The 22,126-nt window shown below is 47.6% G+C and overlaps 3 protein-coding genes across 15 annotated transcripts in view; 2 read left to right on the forward strand and 1 right to left on the reverse strand.

Annotated features, from left to right (window-relative positions):
• The window catches only part of LOC119842905 (polycystin-1-like), a 63,699-nt gene extending 58,194 nt beyond the window's left edge, over positions 1–5,505 (forward strand). Inside the window, 1 exon segment of the mRNA XM_043497576.1 lies at positions 1,216–5,505. Within this exon segment, the coding sequence (XP_043353511.1) occupies positions 1,216–1,926 (711 nt within the window). The 3' untranslated portion in view covers positions 1,927–5,505.
• On the reverse strand, positions 2,641–14,349 carry NAT9 (N-acetyltransferase 9 (putative)). 4 transcript variants are annotated; one of them, XM_038371687.2, is made up of 7 exons: positions 14,239–14,349; positions 9,384–9,470; positions 8,469–8,578; positions 7,480–7,620; positions 7,103–7,162; positions 6,784–6,878; positions 2,641–6,681 (listed from the first exon to the last, which is right to left on the reverse strand). In XM_038371687.2, the coding sequence occupies exons 1-7, from the start codon at positions 14,247–14,249 to the stop codon at positions 6,535–6,537; spliced, it is 651 nt and encodes a 216-aa protein (XP_038227615.1). In that variant the 5' UTR covers positions 14,250–14,349; the 3' UTR covers positions 2,641–6,534. The 4 variants fall into 4 exon arrangements, with proteins under 4 accessions (XP_038227615.1, XP_038227616.1, XP_043353517.1 ...); XM_038371688.2 differs by lacking the exon at positions 14,239–14,349 and adding an exon at positions 12,980–13,011; XM_043497582.1 differs by lacking the exon at positions 14,239–14,349 and having other exon boundaries at positions 8,469–8,610; positions 9,384–9,948.
• The window catches only part of TMEM104 (transmembrane protein 104), a 63,075-nt gene continuing 55,171 nt past the window's right edge, over positions 14,223–22,126 (forward strand). Inside the window, exons 1-4 of one of the 10 annotated variants that reach the window (XM_038371665.2) lie at positions 14,406–14,506; positions 15,784–15,837; positions 16,503–16,667; positions 20,594–20,715. In XM_038371665.2, the coding sequence (XP_038227593.1) occupies positions 16,623–16,667; positions 20,594–20,715 (167 nt within the window). In that variant the 5' untranslated portion in view covers positions 14,406–14,506; positions 15,784–15,837; positions 16,503–16,622. Of the gene's footprint in view, positions 14,507–15,108; positions 16,272–16,502; positions 16,668–17,602; positions 17,664–20,593; positions 20,716–22,126 lie in introns of those variants that run through there. The other 9 variants (XM_038371666.2, XM_038371685.2, XM_038371677.2 and 6 more) reach the window with 9 other exon arrangements.

Genomic DNA, 22,126 nt, shown 5'->3' on the forward strand with positions numbered 1-22,126 from the left:
CTTAATTTGTGCCAGGGCTTGACCAGGCTGAGCCCTGGCACCTCTGGGCCTGGCAGTTCCAAGCCCTGGCACCTCTGGGCTTGTTGCATCAGTTATGAATGTAAAAAAATTGCTTGAGCCCTGGGCTCTCTTTCATTACAAATTAAGCACTGGTTGAATCCAAAGGCCTGGTTCAGTCGTGCTCTCACACTATTCTACTCATGGGCTGGTACCCTGACACAGAGGGGCCACCCTCAACTCTTGGGCGGGGGGAAAGTCTGATCTTACAGCAGGGTACATCTGGATTAACTCCTTCCGTGGGGTCCCTCGGCTTTACACCAATGTTACTGAGATTGTACTCCAGCCCCCTATCCTTCCCTAACCTCTATCCTACCTTGGAGTGACCAGCCTTTTAGGAACAGAAGGGAATTTAGTTTTCATGTAAGAGGGCTCACTTTTCCCCCTTCCTCTCCTTCTGGATAATAAGGCTCAGCTTCTACCCAGCTGCTATCCCCCAGTCGGTCTAATGGCTGCAGTGGGATTACACGGGTGTGATTTGATCCTAGCAGGTCAAGACTTGGAAGAAGCAGAGAGTGGAGCATATAATGCAAGGTGATCTTGGATTGCTCCTCTCTTTGGAGAGGGAAAGGACAGCCTTGTGGCTAAGAGATATCTGGGTTCATTTCTCTGCGCTGGCTTCTTGCCTGGCCTTGGGAAAGTCACTTGCCTTAGCTTCCCCATCTAAGGTTCCATTCATAAATGGTAAATGGAAGTTATAAGCATGTTAGAGAGATAAGTAGTATGTTTGCAGTGTTGTAGTCATGTTGGTCCCAGGATATTAGAGAGACAAGGTGCGTAAGGTAGTATCTTAGGTTGGTGAAAGAGACAAGGGGACCTGAAGAAGAGCTCTATGCAGCTCAAAAGCTTGTCTCTCTCACCAGCAGAAGTTGGTCAATAAGATATTACCTCCCACACCTTGTCTCTCTAGTATGTGGAACAGATGGCTGTAAGCAACCTGGACTCTAATGATTTAAACCAAATTTTAAACCATCTATTAACCCTTCCTAAACCATTATAAATGGAACCTGAATATAAAGTGTGATGGAAAAGCCTATAACTAACACTGCAGGAAAGAGCGCACTGTTGTGGCTCACGGGCCCTCTTACCCCACCAAAGGTAGCAGCACTGGGCTTTGGGATTCTCAGGGGATTTCCTCTTTTTTTCCTTGTCATTCAGTTCCGCCACAAAGTAAAGTTTGAAGGGATGGACTCCCTAATTTCACGCTCCTCCAGGAACTCCAAACACTCCCGCCTCCTGTCTGCTGGCACCATCTTCCGCTGTGCCAGCTCCACCATCTCCTCCTGCTCAGAGGAGCTGGCCCTTTCGGAGAGCCCTGTCCCGGAGCCATACAATGTACAGTTTTACTTGGACCGTCTACCCTCTGCAGTCAATAACCTTCTGGACCAGTTTGACCGGGTCATTAGAGTCATGGAGGATGTATGCCAGTTGGAGAGGGGTCTGGAACAGGCTCAGAAAAGAATTAATGACAACAAGAAGGGACAGAAGAGCCTGCAGGGGGAGAAGGTGGCACCAGTTAAGCAGCTAGAGCTACCGAGGACTTACACCACCTTCTCGGAGTCTGCCCTGGTCAGACTGAGGGCCCACAGGGCCAAGGTCTCCAACTGCAATGCCACTGATGGGCACAAGCTGGTCCAGCAGCCTCCAGCAGATGAGATACCTCACCCAGTGGCTGGGTGCACATCCTGGCTGGTTGGCCCTCCAATATCAACTGATCTCTACCAAAGGTTTACCCAGGCACCAGGCATTTCGTGCAAGTGGAGACCAAAGAGCGAGGAGGGGCAGGGCTGTCTGTGCCATGAAGTTCCTCAGAGGCAGATCCCTTTAAAGAGAAGAGCATGGCAAACAGAAGGAGCTGGGAACGTGTAATGAGATGAAGGTAGAAATCAGGTCATTAAAGGAAGGTCAGACTCCTGTCCCAGCCCTGGAAACGGAGGCCTCTCAATTTCCAAAGAGTGCTTCACTCACAGCATCTACCCTGCTGGGCAAAGGCTATCCTTGTGAAGGACAAATCTTTGCATTAGCTCAGTCCTTCACCCCGCTCCAGCATAGTGCACCAGAATACCATTGTTCCCAACTCCTCTGGGGATTCGACAGTGGGCATGTGTTGCCAGTTCTGAGGCAGAGCTGAAACCCAGCAAAATCATTACATGGTGGTGCTCCCCTCAGAAGTGAACAATAAAGTGGGCAGTTTCATAAGAGCTGCGAGAGAAATGATGGCTGATGATACAGTAACATGTCCGTCCCTTTCACAATATTAGTGCTGACGGCCTCCCCCTTTCACAGAAATGGGCTAATCGAAAGGCAGCTGGAGCAACCACTCCCGAAGAAGCTCTCCCCCTATTGCTGCTGAGATCCCCCAGACTGAGACTTGTCAGTTGCTTCCCAGCCCTTTGGAACACTCTCCTGAATGGGCTGAAACAAAGGCAGGTGCAGTAGCTACCCTTGAATAATTCTATCCTGAGAAGAACTCCTGGATGATTTTTTTTTTAATGGCATTAAAGAATGTGTAGAAAATGAGTTTATTTGAATTAATCACTAACACCAGCTATGTACACACACATTATAGACACAACCATGCAATGTATTTAACTAAATTAAAAGATTTATTATAAAGGCAAGAATGGTTGACTGCATTGGTCTGTCGATACAGCTGTGTTTTTATGTTCGCTACTTGCACCTGGCTGTCACATTTCCCGTCTTTAGTGCCAAGTGCCTATTCATTCCCTTTGTGAACTGTGTCCTGTGCGCTCCCAACGCTGTTCCTCCTGTAGACACCGAAGTATGGCCCTTGGCGTGGTTGTGCCGTGGCTGCTGTTCCCATTTTTTCCAGGGTCGCTTTCTGAGGCCTTCCCTATCCTCGCTCAACTCCTTTATCTAGAAATCAGAATTTCCTACCCCAAACAACCACTGCCCCAGCTAACTTTCTTGTTGTGACACATCATAGCAGTGTTACTATAAAGAATCCTGATCCCTAATCCTTCATTTGGATTTATATGCCTTGCAGCTTGGGTCCCATCACCTGGAGGCAGTGTGTTTAAGGACGGCTGTTGTGTACCTCTTAGATGAAGCCGACCAGGAGGCTGAAATGGAAGACCTCCAACCCCCTGAATTCCCTGTTGACTGTAAACTGCATCCATTCCTCATCCCCAGTTACATTTCTGCAGCTCTGTTTCCAATGCAGTGAAAGCACTTGCTTGGGCAGGAGAGGATGTCATCAGAGTTTATAATCTCTTTGCTCATAACTCTCACTTGGATATGATTTTGTGAAGGGTGGCAGGGCTCTAAGTGTCAGGGGAGGAAATTCATGATTCATGTCACTGCCTCCAGTCAGGGAAAGGGGCTGGGCCTCATTAGCACTTCTAGACAGGGTGAGGTACTGCTAAGGGAACTCAGCTACCGGCAGCAACACAGAAGCATTAGTCTTTTGTGTTCTCAGCCCCTCAATCCAGCAAGAAGTGAGGACTGAACAACTCAAACACAGGGCAGCAGGTATCTTCAGGACCTTGACACCAGTGAGCAGGAGGGAAGAATTTCCAGTGAGACACCTACCTAACCGCAGGCCATTCTCTCCCCCTGGTCCAGCACCACTTCAGGCCCAGCACAAGGAACAGTTGTAAGGTAGAGGGCAGCATGCAGGGCTAGGTTCTTTACATGCACCCCCAATGGGTCTTTTAGGAACAGCAGATTGCCACCTGGTTTTGTTCACTATGGAGCCTGTCTCACTTTAATAATGCCCCATACACAGATAACGGGGCAGGGATGGGATGAAATGGCTCCATTTATAGGGACAAGGGTTACTTATTTCTATTAGAATATAATGTTTGACTTCAACTAGCTGCCAGACTCCACTTAGCCCGCTTCAGCATCACAGAGGAGGAACAAAATTAGCACCATTCGAAGTCTTTCCCTCCATGCAATGTAATCAAAATAGGGCTTTTACCCCACTACATTTCTACAACCATGTTCAGCAGCCCAGGACTCTCTTCAGAAAGTTGGGAGAATTCTATATAGAAGTTTGGAGAAAAAAAAAATTTTTCCTGATCCATTTCAGTTGGGTTTAGTTCCAGTGTGGCTGATAGCAATACTATGCCCTTGACTTCTCACTGCAGCAGGAACAGGCCCTGCTTCAGGCAGAAAATTCTTCACTCACACACGTGCAGTTCCCATCCAGCTACTGCATGCAGTCATGTTCATTACTTTGTTAGAGCAGCAAAAACCTTATTTCAATGGCATCATGCTGCAAGCTGTGGCACTTTTAAAACAAAGTTTCTAGGCAGTAGATTTTTAAGGGAGAAAAATGCAGCTATCCAGGCATAGAAATTAGCATCGTAGAGTGCAAGTACATTCAGTTCCCATTTCTCTCTCTAGCTCTCCTGCTGGTAATAGCTCACCTTTCCTGATTGCTCTTGTTACAATCTGTACAGTAACACCCATTGTTTCATGTTCTCTGTGTATATAAAATCTCCCCACTATATTTTCCACTGAAGGCATCTGATGAAGTGAGCTGTAACTCACGGAAGCTTATGCTCTAATAAATGTTAGTCTCTAAGGTGCCACAAGTACACCTCAAGGTATGAGGCACTTTTTTTTCCCCATCCATCTTATCAGAGCACAGTAAACACAGGTTCCAGGCTCAGCACTGAGCTGCCTTTGAGAACAGGACTATTTTTCCCAAGACTGCTTGTCCCACTTAGAAAAGCAGTTTTATAAGAAGGGTGAAACCTATTATCACTTCTGATGGGGCAAGGAGAGATGGTCAGAAACCATCCTTTCCATTTCATAAAAAGCTGAGGCTTCAAATTTGTTTTTGTTCTAATGCAGAAGAGAACTGAGACCTTCCAAAAAAAAAAAAAAAGTGTGAAAAAACACCACCCCCTGCCTCTCCACAGTGATTGGAGCATTTACCTGGGATGTGGGAGACCCAAGTTTAAGGCCCTGTTCTCATTGATTCATTCTGGAGGGGTGTTTGTTCTTGACCATAAATTCTATCCTGGCCCTGGCAAACCTTGCCAACTATAGTTTCATCAAAAGTGATGTTTCCACAAAAAGTTCTGGTTTCAAAAAATTGGCATTTTTAAATGAAAAACCATTTTGTTAAAAAATTCCCAACTCCAGTAGTGACTACTATGGTATCAAAATGCATGTTCTTGTTCACCTGAGCACTAATCCTGGTTTGGAGACTTAAGAGGTGTCAACGCCACCTTGCAACAGTCAGTTCCACCGGTTTTTATTTATTGCTTCCTTAAAGGCTGGGTTCTGCGTTAGCCATTCTCTGGTTGTCTTGTAATGTAGATGGTTTTAAATAAGCATAGTAGCAGATCAGCTGCGTTTATTCTTTACATCCTCTGTGCAATTTAATTTTCTCACTCATCTTTTTATGGATACCTTGTCACAGCAACGGCTCTTTTTCAGTACCTGTACCAAGCAGCACGGAGACAGGCATTTCTACCCATCAAAAATCATTTGCTGAAGTCTGATGCACAGAGGTAATTTAGTACTCTGATTCCAGCCTCTTTGATTGCCCTCTTTACATGCTGGCAGTTTAGCACATTAGTTCCTAACCTTTTAGAAATGTTGTAGTTTACCATGGCTGGCTTAAGGGAAGTCAGCCAGGTGTCCTTTATGAAGTACCTACAACACAAATTCACTTCAATGGGAAAGGAGGGCACTCAACCCCCCTCAGATCTTAGTTGTACTGGCCTCTCCCATTAAGCTGTGCTCACACTAGCCAAGAGCTGTGACGAGCTACACAACGGCTTAGAACATGCACAAGTGAGGCAGCTGCCAATGGTGGCGCACAAAGCCAAGAGGGGAAAGCCTGGTGCCTGCAGTACCTGGAATACTAACAACTTATCTAGCAGAGCCACTGACTTTATTTTTTAATCTTGTAACCACCACTTTACCAGCCAAGGATGGCAACTGAGCTATTTTGCCTACTAGATCATGTTAAGTCGCATTGTATGTGTCAGTTCATGTGACAAAGCCCAGAGTCTCCTGGGCTCTGACTCCATTTGTGACACTAGGAACTCTGCTGAGGATGGTGGGGTTTTAGCTAGGAACCCAGTCTACTCTGCTCATCCATAGACTGACAGCATTGCTGGCTAATTCACTGAAGTTTATAGGCCCTGGAGGTGTAGACAGTCCCTTCCTAGAACAGAGCAGAGGGAGCTTTGTGACTAAAAGGGCCATTCCCAGCCAAGGTGTACTTCTATGCTTAACCTGTTAGCATCCATTCATCCATCCCAGCTTCCAGGCACTATTGCAAAGGAATGCTGCTGTAGATGCTCTGTCGCGATTGCTGTGGAAGATCAGCATTTCACAGGTGGTACACCAGGTATGTGGAGTAATAAATCAGTTTGTTGTTTGATTAACTCTTGGTCCTAAGGTATTTTCCATACTTGCACTCAGTAATGTCAAACCCTTCCTCCCTGGAGACTTAGCAGGGGTGTGGACTGCCTGCCTTTGCAAGAGGTCTCAGGTCTCAGAGGCACGAGTCTGTAGGTTCAACACACTATAATTTTTCTCCTCCACGTGGTTAGTTTGCTCCAGGAGCCACTGTTTCTGCTGCTCATTCACATCCAGTCTCAATGTCACCTCCTGGAAGACCCTGTTCATGGCAACCTATATACAAGTTAAGAACAACCCAGATTGATCTCAGGCCTTAGCTAAATGCTGCTTCAAAAGGGGAGAATTCCATCTCTCCTGATCAGGCTAGTACCTCACCTCCTTAAAATTAAGCTTTTTGAACATGCAGATACTAGCTTCATTTTCTTGTCCAACCTTAGCCTCAAATTTGGTAATTCCCAGCTTTGTTACTCCTACAGGAGAAGCGAGAAAGAGAGATAAGAACTCCTGGCTGCACACATGTATCTCCATAACATTGCATTATGTCATAACTGCAGACTGGCAAGATTCCCATGCTCCTTAAATATGTGGGCTGGTGTATATATCCACCTCCCTCTCCACATATGCAGAGTAGCCAACGGGAGCATGTGTGCCCCTATCACATCACTTCTGTCCTCCCACATTTAGTCATCCTTACCATAAAACATCATAATCAGAGTTGTCTCCTTGCCAAACCCTCGGCCACGGCAGCTGGGCTCTAAAAGAGACAAGAACAGATGTTGGTGTCCATCTATATAACACAAATCCTGTAACTCAGTCATGTGCTGGACTAGCAGAAAGGGGGTTGCAGATAAGGACTGAATTGCACTGGCAGAGCTCTGAGTGCAGGACACTTGTATATTATCTGCCTACTTTCCATCTAGCTGTAGCCAATGCTACCACGGTCTGATGAGGAGAGTTGTCAGAATCCCCCTGAACCCAGTTGCATACTTTCGTACCTAACCACTATTGCAGGGCAGAGGGTGGCATTAGTGTGATAGTGGCATTAGCAGCCTGGGGCTGTACTTAATGTACCTGCAATCATGACTTCTATCTCTCCCACCGTTGGATCTTCCATATCTGTGAGGAACAGGTTCACATCCCCCACCATGCAGTCCTCCTCGGTACCTGCTTGCCCAGACCACCTCTCAGTCTCCAGTACAATAAACGTGCATTCTGGGGAAAGTGAGACAGCAGCAGAACTCACAGGACATGTTTAAGAATCATTCACAAATTACTGAAGTATGACATTAAAGATGGACAATAGGCAGAGAAGCAACATCCTGCATGTATTAATAGCCTGTATGAACCCAGTAATCAGGGCTCTGGACCAGACAGGCATGCTTATCACACCTGCCACTACCAGCAGCACCCTAGAAAATCTATGCTGGCTTCAATTTGCATAGACCCAGGGCTCACAAATACTTTAACTTGATGCAATATATAAAATTAATATGGATTAGCTTTCCCCACTTCATCGCCTTTTACAGAAAATTCAGGCAAAGAACCTTGAATGTGAACATAGAGACTGAAGCAACCGGTTGAGTCACCTAGTCTATCCCTTGGCTCCTTTCAGCATGTCTTCCCGTGCTGTCACCACTGACCAAGACAAGGGTTAACCTCTGGTTTTCAGAGGTTCAGGCGATGACAGCGAGACCCAAAAATGTTGGTTATGTATTTTTTAAGGAAGGGAAGGTTATAGCCTGAGAACCTATTCCTCAAATGACCCCAAATTTGAACCACTAACCCTACTTCCCACCCTCCTGAGACATAGCAATTTTCAAGACAATCTGATTAAGCATGTGGATTTTAGAGCATTTAAAACAAAACTGGAAGCTAAATAGTGAGTTAAGGATGAGACTAGCTTTAGGGGCTACTTCCCTGCTATAATGGCTCACACCCCTTACAGTACAGACTTGCAGAATCACACCTGCCAGAAACTCAGAGTTAGCTATGATTCCTAACAGTGAGGCGGAAGTGTTCACTACACTTTTCCACTCTTGCAAAATATTCAAACACCTCACTATCTGCATCCTCCTGCCAGCTGCGCTGCATCTCGTACTCCTGCTCCAGGCTCAGTGGCTCAGATGCGGTCAGTCGCTGTAGCTCCTCCGATTTCATCCACTCATGGTACCTGATGGAGAGTGCCATAAACGGAATGCAGGCCTATTTAGAACATCACCTGTTGTGTTCCACTGAAACCTTTAAGGGTCAGACTGTCCCCCTACCATGAACCTATTCAGAAAGCTACAAGTTGCTATAGATGCCCTATTGGCCAGGGGCTGCAAGGCTCACATAACTTCTGAAATAACATAGGAATCAGTACGCACACTCCTTCACCCAGGCACACAAATGAAGGACTAGTACAGGGGTGATACCTCACCTTGAATCTGTTTTGCACTGAGACTGCAATCATCCAAGTCTGCAGTTTACAAACTCATGGCTTAAAATTTAAATTCTTCAGAGACAGTTCAGTTTTTATGAGTTGAAGTTTCACTGTTCACAAGCAATTTGGAAAAGGTTATAGCAAGCACCGAAACAGCAGCAGATCTGATGGCTGTTTGGTGGCCAACGTGAAATGAGCTAGTGGGCCCAGCCCACTTCTAACTGGACAAGTGTCCACATGGATAAACAAATATCACCACTGACATTTGCTGTCCATCTTTGATGACAGTCTCAGCGGAGAGATCAAGGACCTTGAGCTGCCATCTCACACCTAGAGGTGGCTGCTCCAGAGCAGAAGCAAGGAATATGGGCAAGCCAACATAAGCAAAGCCATATTGCTGCTGCTTGTGCTGTGCCACTTACACAGACAAAGAGACCATTTCAGGCCCCAGGGCTGGTAACCCAGAGCCTTCCATGAGCGCTAAATTCCCTTAAAAAATAAAGTTGAACTTTAAAAATAGAAACAGATGTCAGAGGTCGTATAAGCTACATACCGGGATACATGAGCAGAGGTGTATGGTACCAGGGTCACCTTCTTCCCCTGTAAGACTGTGTTCTGGTTAATCTTCATAGTCTCCAACCTGAAAGAGAGACAGAAAGTAACTTACTGAAGTCTTTAAAGATGCCAAGGGAAAAATACACCATCAATATCCGTTCTTCGAAACTGAGTAACTATAATGAATTTCACTTTCTCATTGAGATCCCTTTAAATAATGGGCCCCAACTTTTTTTTTTTTTTATTACACTTCCTTACAAACTTCCCCCCCCTTCCCCATTTTCCTGCTCCCCTAATGGGTTTTATCCTGGTCTTTTCAGCAAAGGAGACATTGGCTAAGTGACACCTGTAAGAGGTGATGAGAAAATGCAAGAGACGAGCCCCACACCAAAACTGTCCCTAGTCTGACGGATCAGCACTGAGCAGCCATTTGCCCCACACCACTGCGTCACATCCAAACAGTGAGGGACATAGATCTATTGCTCTCCAGCCCCAGGAAGGAGGAGGGAGGGAGGGAGGAAACGGCAGCATCCAGCCTCCCCATGGTGGGGGAGTAGGGAGGTGGGCAGGAAGGAGCCAGGGTAGCATCCAGCCCTGCTCAGGCTCAGGCCCGGGTGGGGGTGGGGAGGGAAGGAGTCAGGCGGCATAGAATCATAGAATCATAGAATATCAGGGTTGGAAGGGACCCCAGAAGGTCATCTAGTCCAACCCCCTGCTCAAAGCAGGACCAAGTCCCAGTTAAATCATCCCAGCCAGGGCTTTGTCAAGCCTGACCTTAAAAACCTCTAAGGAAGGAGATTCTACCACCTCCCTAGGTAACGCATTCCAGTGTTTCACCACCCTCTTAGTGAAAAAGTTTTTCCTAATATCCAATCTAAACCTCCCCCATTGCAACTTGAGACCATTACTCCTCGTTCTGTCATCTGCTACCATTGAGAACAGTCTAGAGCCATCCTCTTTGAAACCCCCTTTCAGGTAGTTGAAAGCAGCTATCAAATCCCCCCTCATTCTTCTCTTCTGCAGACTAAACAATCCCAGCTCCCTCAGCCTATCCTCATAAGTCATGTGCTCTAGACCCCTAATCATTTTTGTTGCCCTTCGTTGTACTCTTTCCAATTTATCCACATCCTTCCTGTAGTGTGGGGCCCAAAACTGGACACAGTACTCCAGATGAGGCCTCACCAGTGTCGAATAGAGGGGAACGATCACGTCCCTCGATCTGCTCGCTATGCCCCTACTTATACAACCCAAAATGCCATTGGCCTTCTTGGCAACAAGGGCACACTGCTGACTCATATCCAGCTTCTCGTCCACTGTCACCCCTAGGTCCTTTTCCGCAGAACTGCTGCCGAGCCATTCGGTCCCTAGTCTGTAGCGGTGCATTGGATTCTTCCATCCTAAGTGCAGGACCCTGCATTTATCCTTATTGAACCTCATTAGATTTCTTTTGGCCCAATCCTCCAATTTGTCTAGGTCCTTCTGTATCCTATCCCTCCCCTCCAGCGTATCTACCACTCCTCCCAGTTTAGTATCATCCGCAAATTTGCTGAGAGTGCAATCCACACCATCCTCCAGATCATTTATGAAGATATTGAACAAACGGGCCCCAGGACCGACCCCTGGGGCACTCCACTTGACACCGGCTGCCAACTAGACATGGAGCCATTGATCACTACCCGTTGAGCCCGACAATCTAGCCAGCTTTCTACCCACCTTATAGTGCATTCATCCAGCCCATACTTCCTTAACTTGCTGACAAGAATGCTGTGGGAGACCGTGTCAAAAGCTTTGCTAAAGTCAAGAAACAACATCCACTGCTTTCCCTTCATCCACAGAACCAGTAATCTCATCATAAAAGGCGATTAGATTAGTCAGGCATGACCTTCCCTTGGTGAATCCATGCTGACTGTTCCTGATCACTTTCCTCTCCTCTAAGTGCTTCAGGATTGATTCTTTGAGGACCTGCTCCATGATTTTTCCAGGGACTGAGGTGAGGCTGACCGGCCTGTAGTTCCCAGGATCCTCCTTCTTCCCTTTTTTAAAGATGGGCACTACATTAGCCTTTTTCCAGTTATCCGGGACTTCCCCCGTTCGCCACGAGTTTTCAAAGATAATGGCCAAGGGCTCTGCAATCACAGCCGCCAATTCCTTCAGCACTCTCGGATGCAATTCGTCCGGCCCCATGGACTTGTGCACGTCCAGCTTTTCTAAATAGTCCCTAACCACCTCTATCTCTACAGAGGGCTGGCCATCTCTTCCCCATTTTGTGTTGCCCAGCACAGCAGTCTGGGAGCTGACCTTGTTAGTGAAAACAGAGGCAAAAAAAGCATTGAGTACATTAGCTTTTTCCACATCCTCTGTCACTAGCTTGCCTCCCTCATTCAGTAAGGGCCCACACCTTCCTTGGCTTTCTTCTTGTTGCCAACATACCTGAAGAAACCCTTCTTGTTACTCTTGACATCTCTTGCTAGCTGCAGCTCCAGGTGCGATTTGGCCCTCCTGATATCTTTCCTACATGCCCGAGCAATATTTTTAAACTCTTCCCTGGTCATATGTCCAAGCTTCCACTTCTTGTAAGCTTCTTTTTTATGTTTAAGATCCGCTAGGATTTCACCATTAAGCCAAGCTGGTCGCCTGCCATATTTACTATTCTTTCGACTCATCGGGATGGTTTGTCCCTGTAACCTCAACAGGGATTCCTTGAAATACAGCCAGCTCTCCTGGACTCCCTTCCCTTTCATGTTAGTCCCCCAGGGGATCCTGGCCATCTGTTCCCTGAGGGAGTCAAAGTCTGCTTTCCTGAAGTCCAGGTCCGTATCCTGCTGCTTACCTTTCTTCCCTGCGTCAGGATCCTGAACTCAACCAACTCATGGTCACTGCCTCCCAGATTCCCATCCACTTTTGCTTCCCCCACTAATTCTACCCGGTTTGTGAGCAGCAGGTCAAGAAAAGCGCTCCCCCTAGTTGGCTCCCCTAGCACTTGCACCAGGAAATTGTCCCCTACGCTTTCCAAAAACTTCCTGGATTGTCTATGCACCGCTGTATTGCTCTCCCAGCAGATATCAGGAAAATTAAAGTCACCCATGAGAATCAGGGCATGCGATCTAGTAGCTTCCGTGAGTTGCCGGAAGAAAGCCTCATCCACCTCATCCCCCTGGTCCGGTGGTCTATAGCAGACTCCCACCATGACATCACTCTTGTTGCACACACTTCTAAACTTAATCCAGAGACACTCAGGTTTTTCCACAGTTTCGTACCGGAGCTCTGAGCAGTCATACTGCTCCCTTACATACAGTGCTACTCCCCCACCTTTTCTGCCCTGCCTGTCCTTCCTGAACAGTTTATAACCATCCATGACTGTACTCCAGTCATGTGAGTTATCCCACCAAGTCTCTGTTATTCCAATCACGTCATAATTCCTTGACATCACCAGGACCTCCAGTTCTCCCTGCTTGTTTCCAAGGCTTTGTGCATTTGTATATAAGCACTTGAGATAACCTGTTGATCGCCCCTCATTCCCAGTATGAGGCAGGAGCCCTCCCCTCACAGACCTTCCTGCCTGTGCTTCCTCCCGGTATCCCGCTTTCCCCTTACCTCAGGGCTTTGGTCTCCTTCCCCCGGTGAACCTAGTTTAAAGCCCTCCTCACTAGGTTAGCCAGCCTGCTGGCAAAGATGTTCTTCCCTCTCTTCGTAAGATGGAGCCCGTCTCTGCCCAGCACTCCTCCTTCCTGGAACACCATCCCATGGTCAAAGAATCCAAAGCCTTCTCTCCGACACCACCTGCGTAGCCATTCGTTGACCTCCACGATTCGACGGTCCCTACCCAGGCCTTTTCCTTCCACGGGGAGGATGGACGAGAACACCACTTGCGCCTCCAACTCCTTATCCTTCTTCCCAGAGCGACGTAGTCCGCAGTGATCCGCTCAAGGTCATTCTTGGCAGTATCATTGGTGCCCACGTGGAGAAGCAGGAAGGGGTAGCGATCCGAGGGCTTGATGAGTCTCGGCAGTCTCTCCGCATCCAGCCCCGCTCAGGCCCAGGCCCGGGTGGGGGTGGGGAGGTGGGTGGGAAGGAGTCGGGCGGCATCCAGCCCGCTCAGGCCCGGGTGGGGGTGGGTGGGAAGGAGTCGGGCAGCATCCAGCCCCGCTCAGGCCCGGGTGGGGTGGGGGGGTGGGTGGGAAGGAGTCGGGGGCATCCAGCCCCGCTCAGGCTCAGGTCCGGGTGGGGAGGGAAGGAGTCGGGTGGCATCCAGCCCCGCTCAGGCCCGGGTGGGGGTGGGGCGGTGGGTGGGAAGGAGTCGGGCAGCATCCAGCCCGCTCAGGCCCGGGTGGGGTGGGTGGGAAGGAGTCGGGCGGCATCCAGCCCCGCTCAGGCTCAGGTCCGGGTGGGGGTGGGGAGGGAAGGAGTTGGGTGGCATCCAGCCCCGCTCAGGCCCGGGTGGGGGTGGGGAGGTGGGTGGGAAGGAGTTGGGGGCATCCAGCCCGCTCAGGCCCGGGTGAGGGGGTGGGAAGGAGTCATAGAATCATAGAATATCAGGGTCGGAAGGGACCTCAGGAGGTCATCTAGTCCAACCCCCTGCTCAAAGCAGGACCAATCCCCATTTTTGCCCCAGATCCCTAAATGGCCCCCTCAGGGATTGAACTCACAACCCTGGGTTTAACAGGCCAATGCTCAAACCACTGAGCTATCCCTCCCCCAAAGCCCCAGCCCCGCTCAGGCTCAGGCCCCAGGTGGGGTATCCGGCCGCCCGTGGGCTGCGGGTGGGAGGCAATGGAGGGGACACCCCCCCGGGTGGGGAGCCATGGGGGCGCCCGGCGCGGCCCGGCCCGCCGCGGGCCGGGGTCGTGCCTTACCTAGAGCGCATGCGCAGAAACGACTCCGCTGCCAGCCTATGGGTGCCACCGAGTCGAGTGCGGCCGGCCGGACGGCCCCGCGCTCCCGCACGTGATCCAGCGCATCCAATCGGCGGAGCAGGGCCTCGTTACGCGTGCGGAAGGCCTTACCGCTGCGCAGTGAGTCCGCGCATGCTCTGTACGTTCCACGGTGGGAGGGGGGGTGTCTCGGCCGGTCCTTGGGAGCGCGGGTACGGGAGGAGGTAGCTGCCTGTGGGGCGGGGACGCGGTATGGAGAGGGTCTGAGAGATGGGGCTCTGCGGTGACATGTGGGGGCTCAGGCAGTGCGGGGGCTCTGGGGTGGAAGCAGGGGGTTGAGCTTTGGGGTGGGAGCTGGGGGGGTTGGGAAGTGGGGTGGGAGCGGGGGGTTGGGTACTGTGGGGGGTCTGGAGTGGGAGGTGGGGGGCTTGGGCAGTGGGGTGGGAGTTGGGTATTGTGGGGGCTCTGGAGTGGGAGGAGGGGCTCGGGCGGTGGGGGGGGCTCGGGCGGTGGGGGGAGCTCTGGGGTGGGAGGAGGGGGCTCGGGCGGTGGGGGGGGGCGGTGGGGGGGAGCTCTGGGGTGGGAGGAGGGGGGCTCGGGCGGGGGGGGGGGGCGGTGGGGGGAGCTCTGGGGTGGGAGGAGGGGGGCTCGGGCGGTGGGGGGGCGGTGGGGGGAGCTCTGGGGTGGGAGGAGGGGTCGGGCGGTGGGGGGGAGCTCTGGGGTGGGAGGAGGGGGGCTCGGGCGGTGGGGGGAGCTCTGGGGTGAGGAGGGGGGCTCGGGCGGTGGGGGGTGGGATGGAACATATGTGGTCACTGGGGTGGGATATAAGGGGTGGGGGGCCTCTTTGCTGTTTGTCAGTGGGATGTTTCCCTTTCATGTCTCCCTCCTGGGTTGTATTTTGGACAAGGGAGTAGACAGTGTCTCCAAATCAGTCTGTGTCATGTGGGTTTCCTCTTTGCTTTGTCTCTCCTTGTTCCCATCTCTAGTTTATTGTCACTGGGCATATGGGGAGAATCTGCCTTAGATTTGCACATTTTTCTATGATGAGGTGTCTGCTAGCATGATAATTCTGGGCATAATTCTGTAGCAGTCTCTCTTGGTTTTAATCTGTTTTAGGCTTTGCTGTAGTGTTTTTAGCATCACTATCTTGGGTGGGGTTGTTTGCTCCATTGAACTGGAGATGAATATTGGCATGTCCAGAACAGGATCATGATCTAGGAGTGGGTTATATTTGTTAGCTGATTTTAGCTTTTCATCCTCTACTATTCTGCTGTGGAGGAGATGTTTATTATTGTAATTGAGATGGTGCCAGAAGTTGAATAGTCTTCTGTGTGTGGATTAGGAGGGAGTTTGTACTGATGATCTGTGCCAGCTGCTGTGGTGTAGTTGATAAGTAAGGGCCCAAACCATTTTCTCCTATATAGTAGGATGAGTTAGATTAAGTTCTCAAGTAACTGGAGTCACAATTTTCCAATAAAATCACAATTCTTTAACGGCTTATAAATTCTTCAGAGGGCTTTTTTTCAGATGCTTTTATTGCTGTTGTGAAGTTCCCCAAATGCTTTTATTTTGGATGCCTAGGTATGTATAATTCAATGTATTCTGTTTCTACATTCAGAATGTTGGCTGGCTGTTTTTTTGAAAGTATATGGGGAGAGATTGGGGTTGCTGGGTTTTTTATTGTCGCAGTCTGCAGATAACTCATGTGATGGCAGTATATTTCTAAAGCATATCGATTATTATTTGGGTGATAGTATGATTAGATCATCCTTTTATAGAATCATGGTTTTCCTACTGAGTGGGTTAGTGGAAATCCCTGGTTTGATGGCCATTTCAGGAAGGTTGGTACATTCCATAAGAGCTGCCATAATAGGTCAGACAGATAGTCCATCTAGCCTAGTATCCTGTCTCCAACAGTTGCCCATACTAGAGCTTCTGGGAAGTGTACAGAACCGGGCAGTTATGGAATGATCTGCTCTTCTCTTGCACTGCCGGCTTCTTGCAGTTGGTAACTGGTAGGTATCTGATGTGCAGGGGAAAAGAGTAGGGCTATCTGTTAACATTTGTGTGCTTTGTCAAGACAGTAGAGAATTTTGAATGGAGGTGTCAGGACAGTGTGTTGGAGGATGGGACATCTGGAGGCGTGCTCATATCCCAGGGCAGGATAGAGTCCCAATTGCAATTCTGCTCAAATCTTTCTCTGTTTACAGTAATGGGTTGCCCATTGTTACCCTTCGGTCTTTCAGTGGCATCGTGAGCAGCTGCTGATACTGATAACCAGGCTCGGACATGTTGTCTCTTTAGGCCAGATGTAGCAGAGACAGAAGATACCTGCTTCTCTGTTCCAGGCCCCTCTATCCTCAAACATGGCTGGTGGCATTACCGACACAGGGGAGCTGTACTCTCCTTACGTGAGTATTACTATTGGGATGCACCACTGCTGTTAGTTCAGCGTCTTCTCTTCACAACCCTGCTTATTCTCAGGGTATGTTGTTACTTACCTTCCTGGTTCCCAGTGAACACAGTAATCAATTGCAAAGTTGCAAGGAATGCTAGAAGATATTAGAGTAAGGGCAGTAGAACATGCTTAGCTTGTTGCCCAGGAGATCTTGGTTTGAATTACACCACAACAAGGGCCACTTCAGAGTTTGAAAGGGACCCAAGTATCTAGAGTTTAGTGAGTTAGCTTAGAGAACTTTCATCCTATCTTTGAGACTTTATATGTTAAGTTTGGCTTGGTCCTTTTTGCACCTGTATTTATGGTCAGAAATGTGAATGTGAAAATGGCATCACCTTACTGCCTGTCTCTGGTCCATATGTCTTTTGAGACGCATCTGTTCACTGATACAAACTAGTTTTAAATAATCATTTATAGTGCTTAGTATTTGCATATTGTTTTACATCGTCAGTTACTTTACAAACCTTAAAGGGACACCATCAACCTGATACTTAATCGATTGAAAATATGAGTTACAAGTAGTTTGATACTACACTTGCCCTTGATCCCCCTTGCCCATTTTTATGGTTTTACTTCCACATTTTTAAAACGAGGTTTTCCTTCTCTCCCCTGATCTCATGTGAAAGTCTTGCACAAATAGGTGCAGCTGTGTGGGATGCTGAAATTCACTATCTACAAAGCATTGTCAAATATAAAAAAAACAAATTGAAAGCTTAAGGGGCAAACCTTTTTTCCTCTGATCTGTTTGTTAGTCATTTCACATATTAATTGTAACAATGCAAAAAATCACATCTGTCTGAATTTTTTTATTTTTCAATGGGATGTCCCAAATGATCAGTCCTCACAGCATCCTTTATGAGGTAGGTAAGTATAATATCTATTTTACAGATGGGGAAACTGAGGCATTGAAATAAAGTGACTGTCACTTCCAGAGGGATTAGAACCTCAGGTATTTCTGTCTCTCAGCCTTGTGCTCAGAACACTAGACTTAACTTCTCTTCAACCTGGGCCCTGCAAAGACAATACAGCTCTGTGAGCATAAGCTAGAGTCTATTCTTTCTTATGCATAATCTCAAAATTAGCAGTTAAATTTGGATTTCTTGATTTATTACGGTGATGATATAAATGGCAGGTCATAGCTCAGGAATCTAAAATACTAGTCTGAAGTGTGGGATTTGCTGTATTAACTCCTGCATATTAAAAATGCCTGGCTAGCTTGGGGCACTAGTGACCATTTTCAGATCAGATATTTCATGAACCCACAATGCTAGCATTTAGTTCTGTACACCATTGGGAATGCTGATTTTTTTTTATATCTAATGGGGGTTCACAAAATCAGATCATAAAATTGTCACTACCCCATATTACTTCCACATAGCTTCATTTCTGAAGCGATCTTAATGGTTATCTCAAGAACCATTAAAGATAGAACGAATGTTTTCCACCACCTGAGATCCAGGAATCTCCGCTTTCAAATGCTAAAAACATTCATCTCGAGTCTAGGAACCCTCAAAAGCTGAGGGTAGAACTGGGCATTTATGCTCATAAGAGTATTGGCAGCTAAAAGCAGAACTGAAAAGTGAAGGGGCGGGGCAGCAACACAGTAATCAAAAAAACCTATTTTTAAGCATTTCCTGCCTGATTACAGTTTTTTGATAATTTTTGTTGTCTTGTGCTTTTGCATAGTCTTGTAGTCTTAAGCATTCTCATGTTCAAGAGATTCCAGTTGACTCAATTAGGTGGAGAAAATATTATGTGAGAGAAGATGAAGTAATCACCTTTTTTTAACTTCACTAATAGCGTGAACATCTCGGATGTTGCTAGAATAGGGAATTGGTGCAGAAGTACCTTTTTAAATGTTTTTCTTGAAAATATTGACATTTTTTCATAGTCACCATTTTTAAAAAAACTACTAATAAAGTAGTTGTCACGCTCACTTTCAAGGTCTAGTATTTTGTGACTTGCCAAGAGCAGAGACACTTTGGTAAACCAGTACTAAAGCTTTCAGGACTTACGTTGAGAATGAAATCTACTCTCTTTTTAATGGGTTTTGATTTCTTTATTTTAAGTGAATTTCCAGTACTGACATTGGCAAAATCATCTTTTGACTAGTAAGCCAACCCAATGTGATCTTCCCTGTGGAGGGGGTATATGGAACCCTGGGATGTTTTTAATTGCTTTTCTGATTGCATGCATAATTCAAAATATTAGTGTTTCAGACATTCCTGGAGTCTGAGTTCTAGGGAACTGTAGCTTTCTCATTTCCTCTGAGGATGCTGGGCTATCTCTACCCCAGAGTCTGAGGACAGTAACATGATGCCAGTCTTGGCATCTGTTCAACCAAAGCCAAGAAAAATCACCTGAGTTTCTGTCCAAGAGTCCTTCATTGCAGAGTGAGTCAGGCCCCTGGGCACTTTGAACACAAGGGGATGTAAGCAGGAAATGAGTGACATGAGCCTTTCTGCAAACCAGGAAGGCTGCATTTTAGTCCTTTGGGGGATCAGCTGATGTTCATGTTTGAACAGCGAAAAAGTAGTGTCTCGTTGTGAGCTTAATGAAAAAGGCCTGCCAACTGAGTGACATGAGCCTTTCTGCAAACCGGGAAGGCTGCATTTTAGTCCTTTGGGGGATCAGCTGAAGTTCATGTTTGAACAGCGAAAAGGTGTAGTGTCTCGTTGTGAGCTTAACAAAAAAGGCTTTGCATTGTGTTTTGTATGATGTCTCCAAGCTTGGCTCCTATGATCTTGTCTACATTAAACCAATGCAAATCCCTAAGCCAGGTTAAAACAATTGAAGGATATTCACATACACAGTTTCACCATTTTAACTAAATCAGTTTAAAATTGCATCTTTAGTTAAACCAGTGCAACTTTGTGTTTAGATTAGGCCTCAGCCGCACTTTGCTTAAAACTGCTTGTGATAAAGGAATTGCTTGATTCTGAGGAAACATGAGTGGACCACATCATGACACAATCCATTCTCTCTTGTTGCAAAGGGCCCCTCTGTCTCTGGACTTCCAAGCACAAAGGTGCTGAGTGAGAGAATTATGTGCACCAAACTGAGGGCTTCCAACCACAAGTATTGTTCAACAGTATAGGTCACAAGATGCTTGGAGGCCAATCTCCTTTGGTCAGCAGATCTGGTTTTGCTGGCTCAGCCATGCTTTATAAAGAATGGTGGTAGGACAATGGAAGTGGAAAGTGTCTAGTGCTTCAGACTATTTCAGCTCCAGACCTTCAGTTTCAGGTTAAACACTGACTTCACTAGGGCAGCCTGTGTGTAGTGATGGTGCCTCTTGCATTCATGCTGGTCAGCAAAGATTTAATCCCTGGAGCCTATAAGACTCGTGTGTAGCTCCACAGTCTCAGTACCTGACTCTGCCCAGGGTGGCTGGAAGGTGCCTCTCTCCCTAGCTGTTGATAGGAATTTACTGTCTGGATAACCAATTTCCTTTAATTTAAAAAATAAAATAATTAAATGAATTTCATGCTTCATGAAAATCAGGTAGGATCATTCTGGCCTCAACCAGGCATAGTGCAGGCAGGAGTGTAGACGTCTATTGTCTATTAAATAGACTTCAGATGTCTATTAAAGATTCCATTGATTTTTTTTTTTAACATTCCGTAAATTGTAAATAGAACAAATCTGGTGGGGAACATCAATCCTGACCCGTGCTGTGCTAGTGCACTAATCCACTGCACGACCTTTCTGACTCTGAGTGTTCCCCTCCGCTTGTATGTACTTTTACCTTGTGCTTATCCTTCCTAGACATGCACACAGATCACATTCCCCACACACAACCTGCCATGTCAGCGAGTTATCTTAGCTGATCCCCAGGGCTGCTGCATTATCTAATGCTGATTATCTGGATGATTGCAGGTCGGCCTGGTTTACATGTTCAACCTTATTGTTGGGACGGGAGCCCTAACCATGCCGAAGGCCTTTGCCACCGCTGGCTGGCTCGTCAGCCTCATTCTCATAATGTTCCTGGGCTTCATGAGGTAGGATTTTGGTGTCTCTTTGTCTGTCTTCAGCATGCTGGGAGTGTGGCTTGGTTTTATTCTAAGGGCTACATGTAAGAAATTGGGGGCAGCATGCTGGTGAGAAACCCAGCCGCTCTGCCACCCAGCTGCTGGGATTTCACAATTGTGCTGCACCTGAATCCTGTTTAGAGGCTGTACTTTTAATATCAACTTTCTGGCTAATGAATGTCTGCAATGTGGAGCTACATCTCCTGTAGCTGGTAGAAGGGAGTGTACTTTGTCTCCACTGCCCACTCTAGAGCCTTCTGGCTGCTGCATGGCAGAGGGTCTTCATAAAGTTTAAGGCCAGAAGGGACCACCAGATCATCTATTCTGACCTCCTGTATATCACTGGCCACCAATGCCACCCAGCACTCACATTCTAAACCCAGCAATTTAAATTAGACCGAAGCATTACAGCCCATGGGAGACTAGTCTATTATGTGCTGCAGGCAGAGACAAGGAGAGAGTGAGGTGCACTAGTGTCCAACCTCTTCCCCTCCCCCTCCTCCCTCCCAGGCAGGAAAATGATGATCCTGGCAAGTGACACACACCCACATACTGCAGAGGAAGGTGGAAAAACCTCCAAGCTCACTGCCAATCTGACCAGGGGGAAAATACGCACCCAACCCCACATACAGTGATCAGTTAGGCTTGAGCATTTGAGCAGGAACCAGTCAGCCAAAGTACCTGAGAGAGAGAATGCTCCATGTCACATCAGAGCTCAGGCCTGCTACACCCAATCTCCCATCTCCAGCCATGGCCATCCCTGAGGCTTCCAGAATATATTGGGCAGGGAAACCCCCTCCAGACCCCTGCAGGTGGCCAGCTGAAACCTTGAAGCATGAGCTTCACTACTCTACCCTTGCACCAGCCTCTGGTTTTTGGGGTCATCCTCCTCCCCCAATGTTTGTCTCTTTGCTAGTGATATCTTTCCCAGTCACCAGCAGCAACACAAAGTTGATGTGATTCCTGACAGTTTCACTTCTGCTGACTGCATTTTGAATGGCGGCTGTGAAACTGACCTGTCATGTCAATTTCACTCTGGCTCCTAGCAGGGCTCTGAGCAGGGGGCACTGGAGCTCTATCTGCCTGCAGATTTGGGGAGGCAGCTCTGCACTGACTTACATTTGGAAGGTTAACTTCAGTCTTTCGCACCCATGCTCAACAGGGAAGGCTACTTATTCACCACAGACAAATGGAATTTTCAAAGTTTGCTCTGTCTGCAGAATCGGCATGTTCTGGCTCTAGAACTGAACTGAATCTGGACTGGATTGACTCAGATTATAAATTCCATATATGTCAATCCCTTCTGTGTAGGGGCCATAACCTTTTAGATATGTTGCACTGAGAAGACATTAGAATAATCAAAAGATCACCTGGGTCCTTC

The sequence above is a fragment of the Dermochelys coriacea genome, chromosome 14 (genome assembly GCF_009764565.3).
Source record: "Dermochelys coriacea isolate rDerCor1 chromosome 14, rDerCor1.pri.v4, whole genome shotgun sequence".
Taxonomy (NCBI): domain Eukaryota; kingdom Metazoa; phylum Chordata; order Testudines; family Dermochelyidae; genus Dermochelys; species Dermochelys coriacea.

Coding starts and splice junctions, on each gene's coding strand:
- NAT9 (XM_038371687.2), bottom strand. Junction 8,579..9,383: donor ACCTCTGCTCATGTATCCCG/GTATGTAGCTTA, acceptor ACTCTCCATCAG/GTACCATGAGTGGATGAAAT. Junction 7,621..8,468: donor CTGGCAGGAGGATGCAGATA/GTGAGGTGTTTG, acceptor CACTTTCCCCAG/AATGCACGTTTATTGTACTG.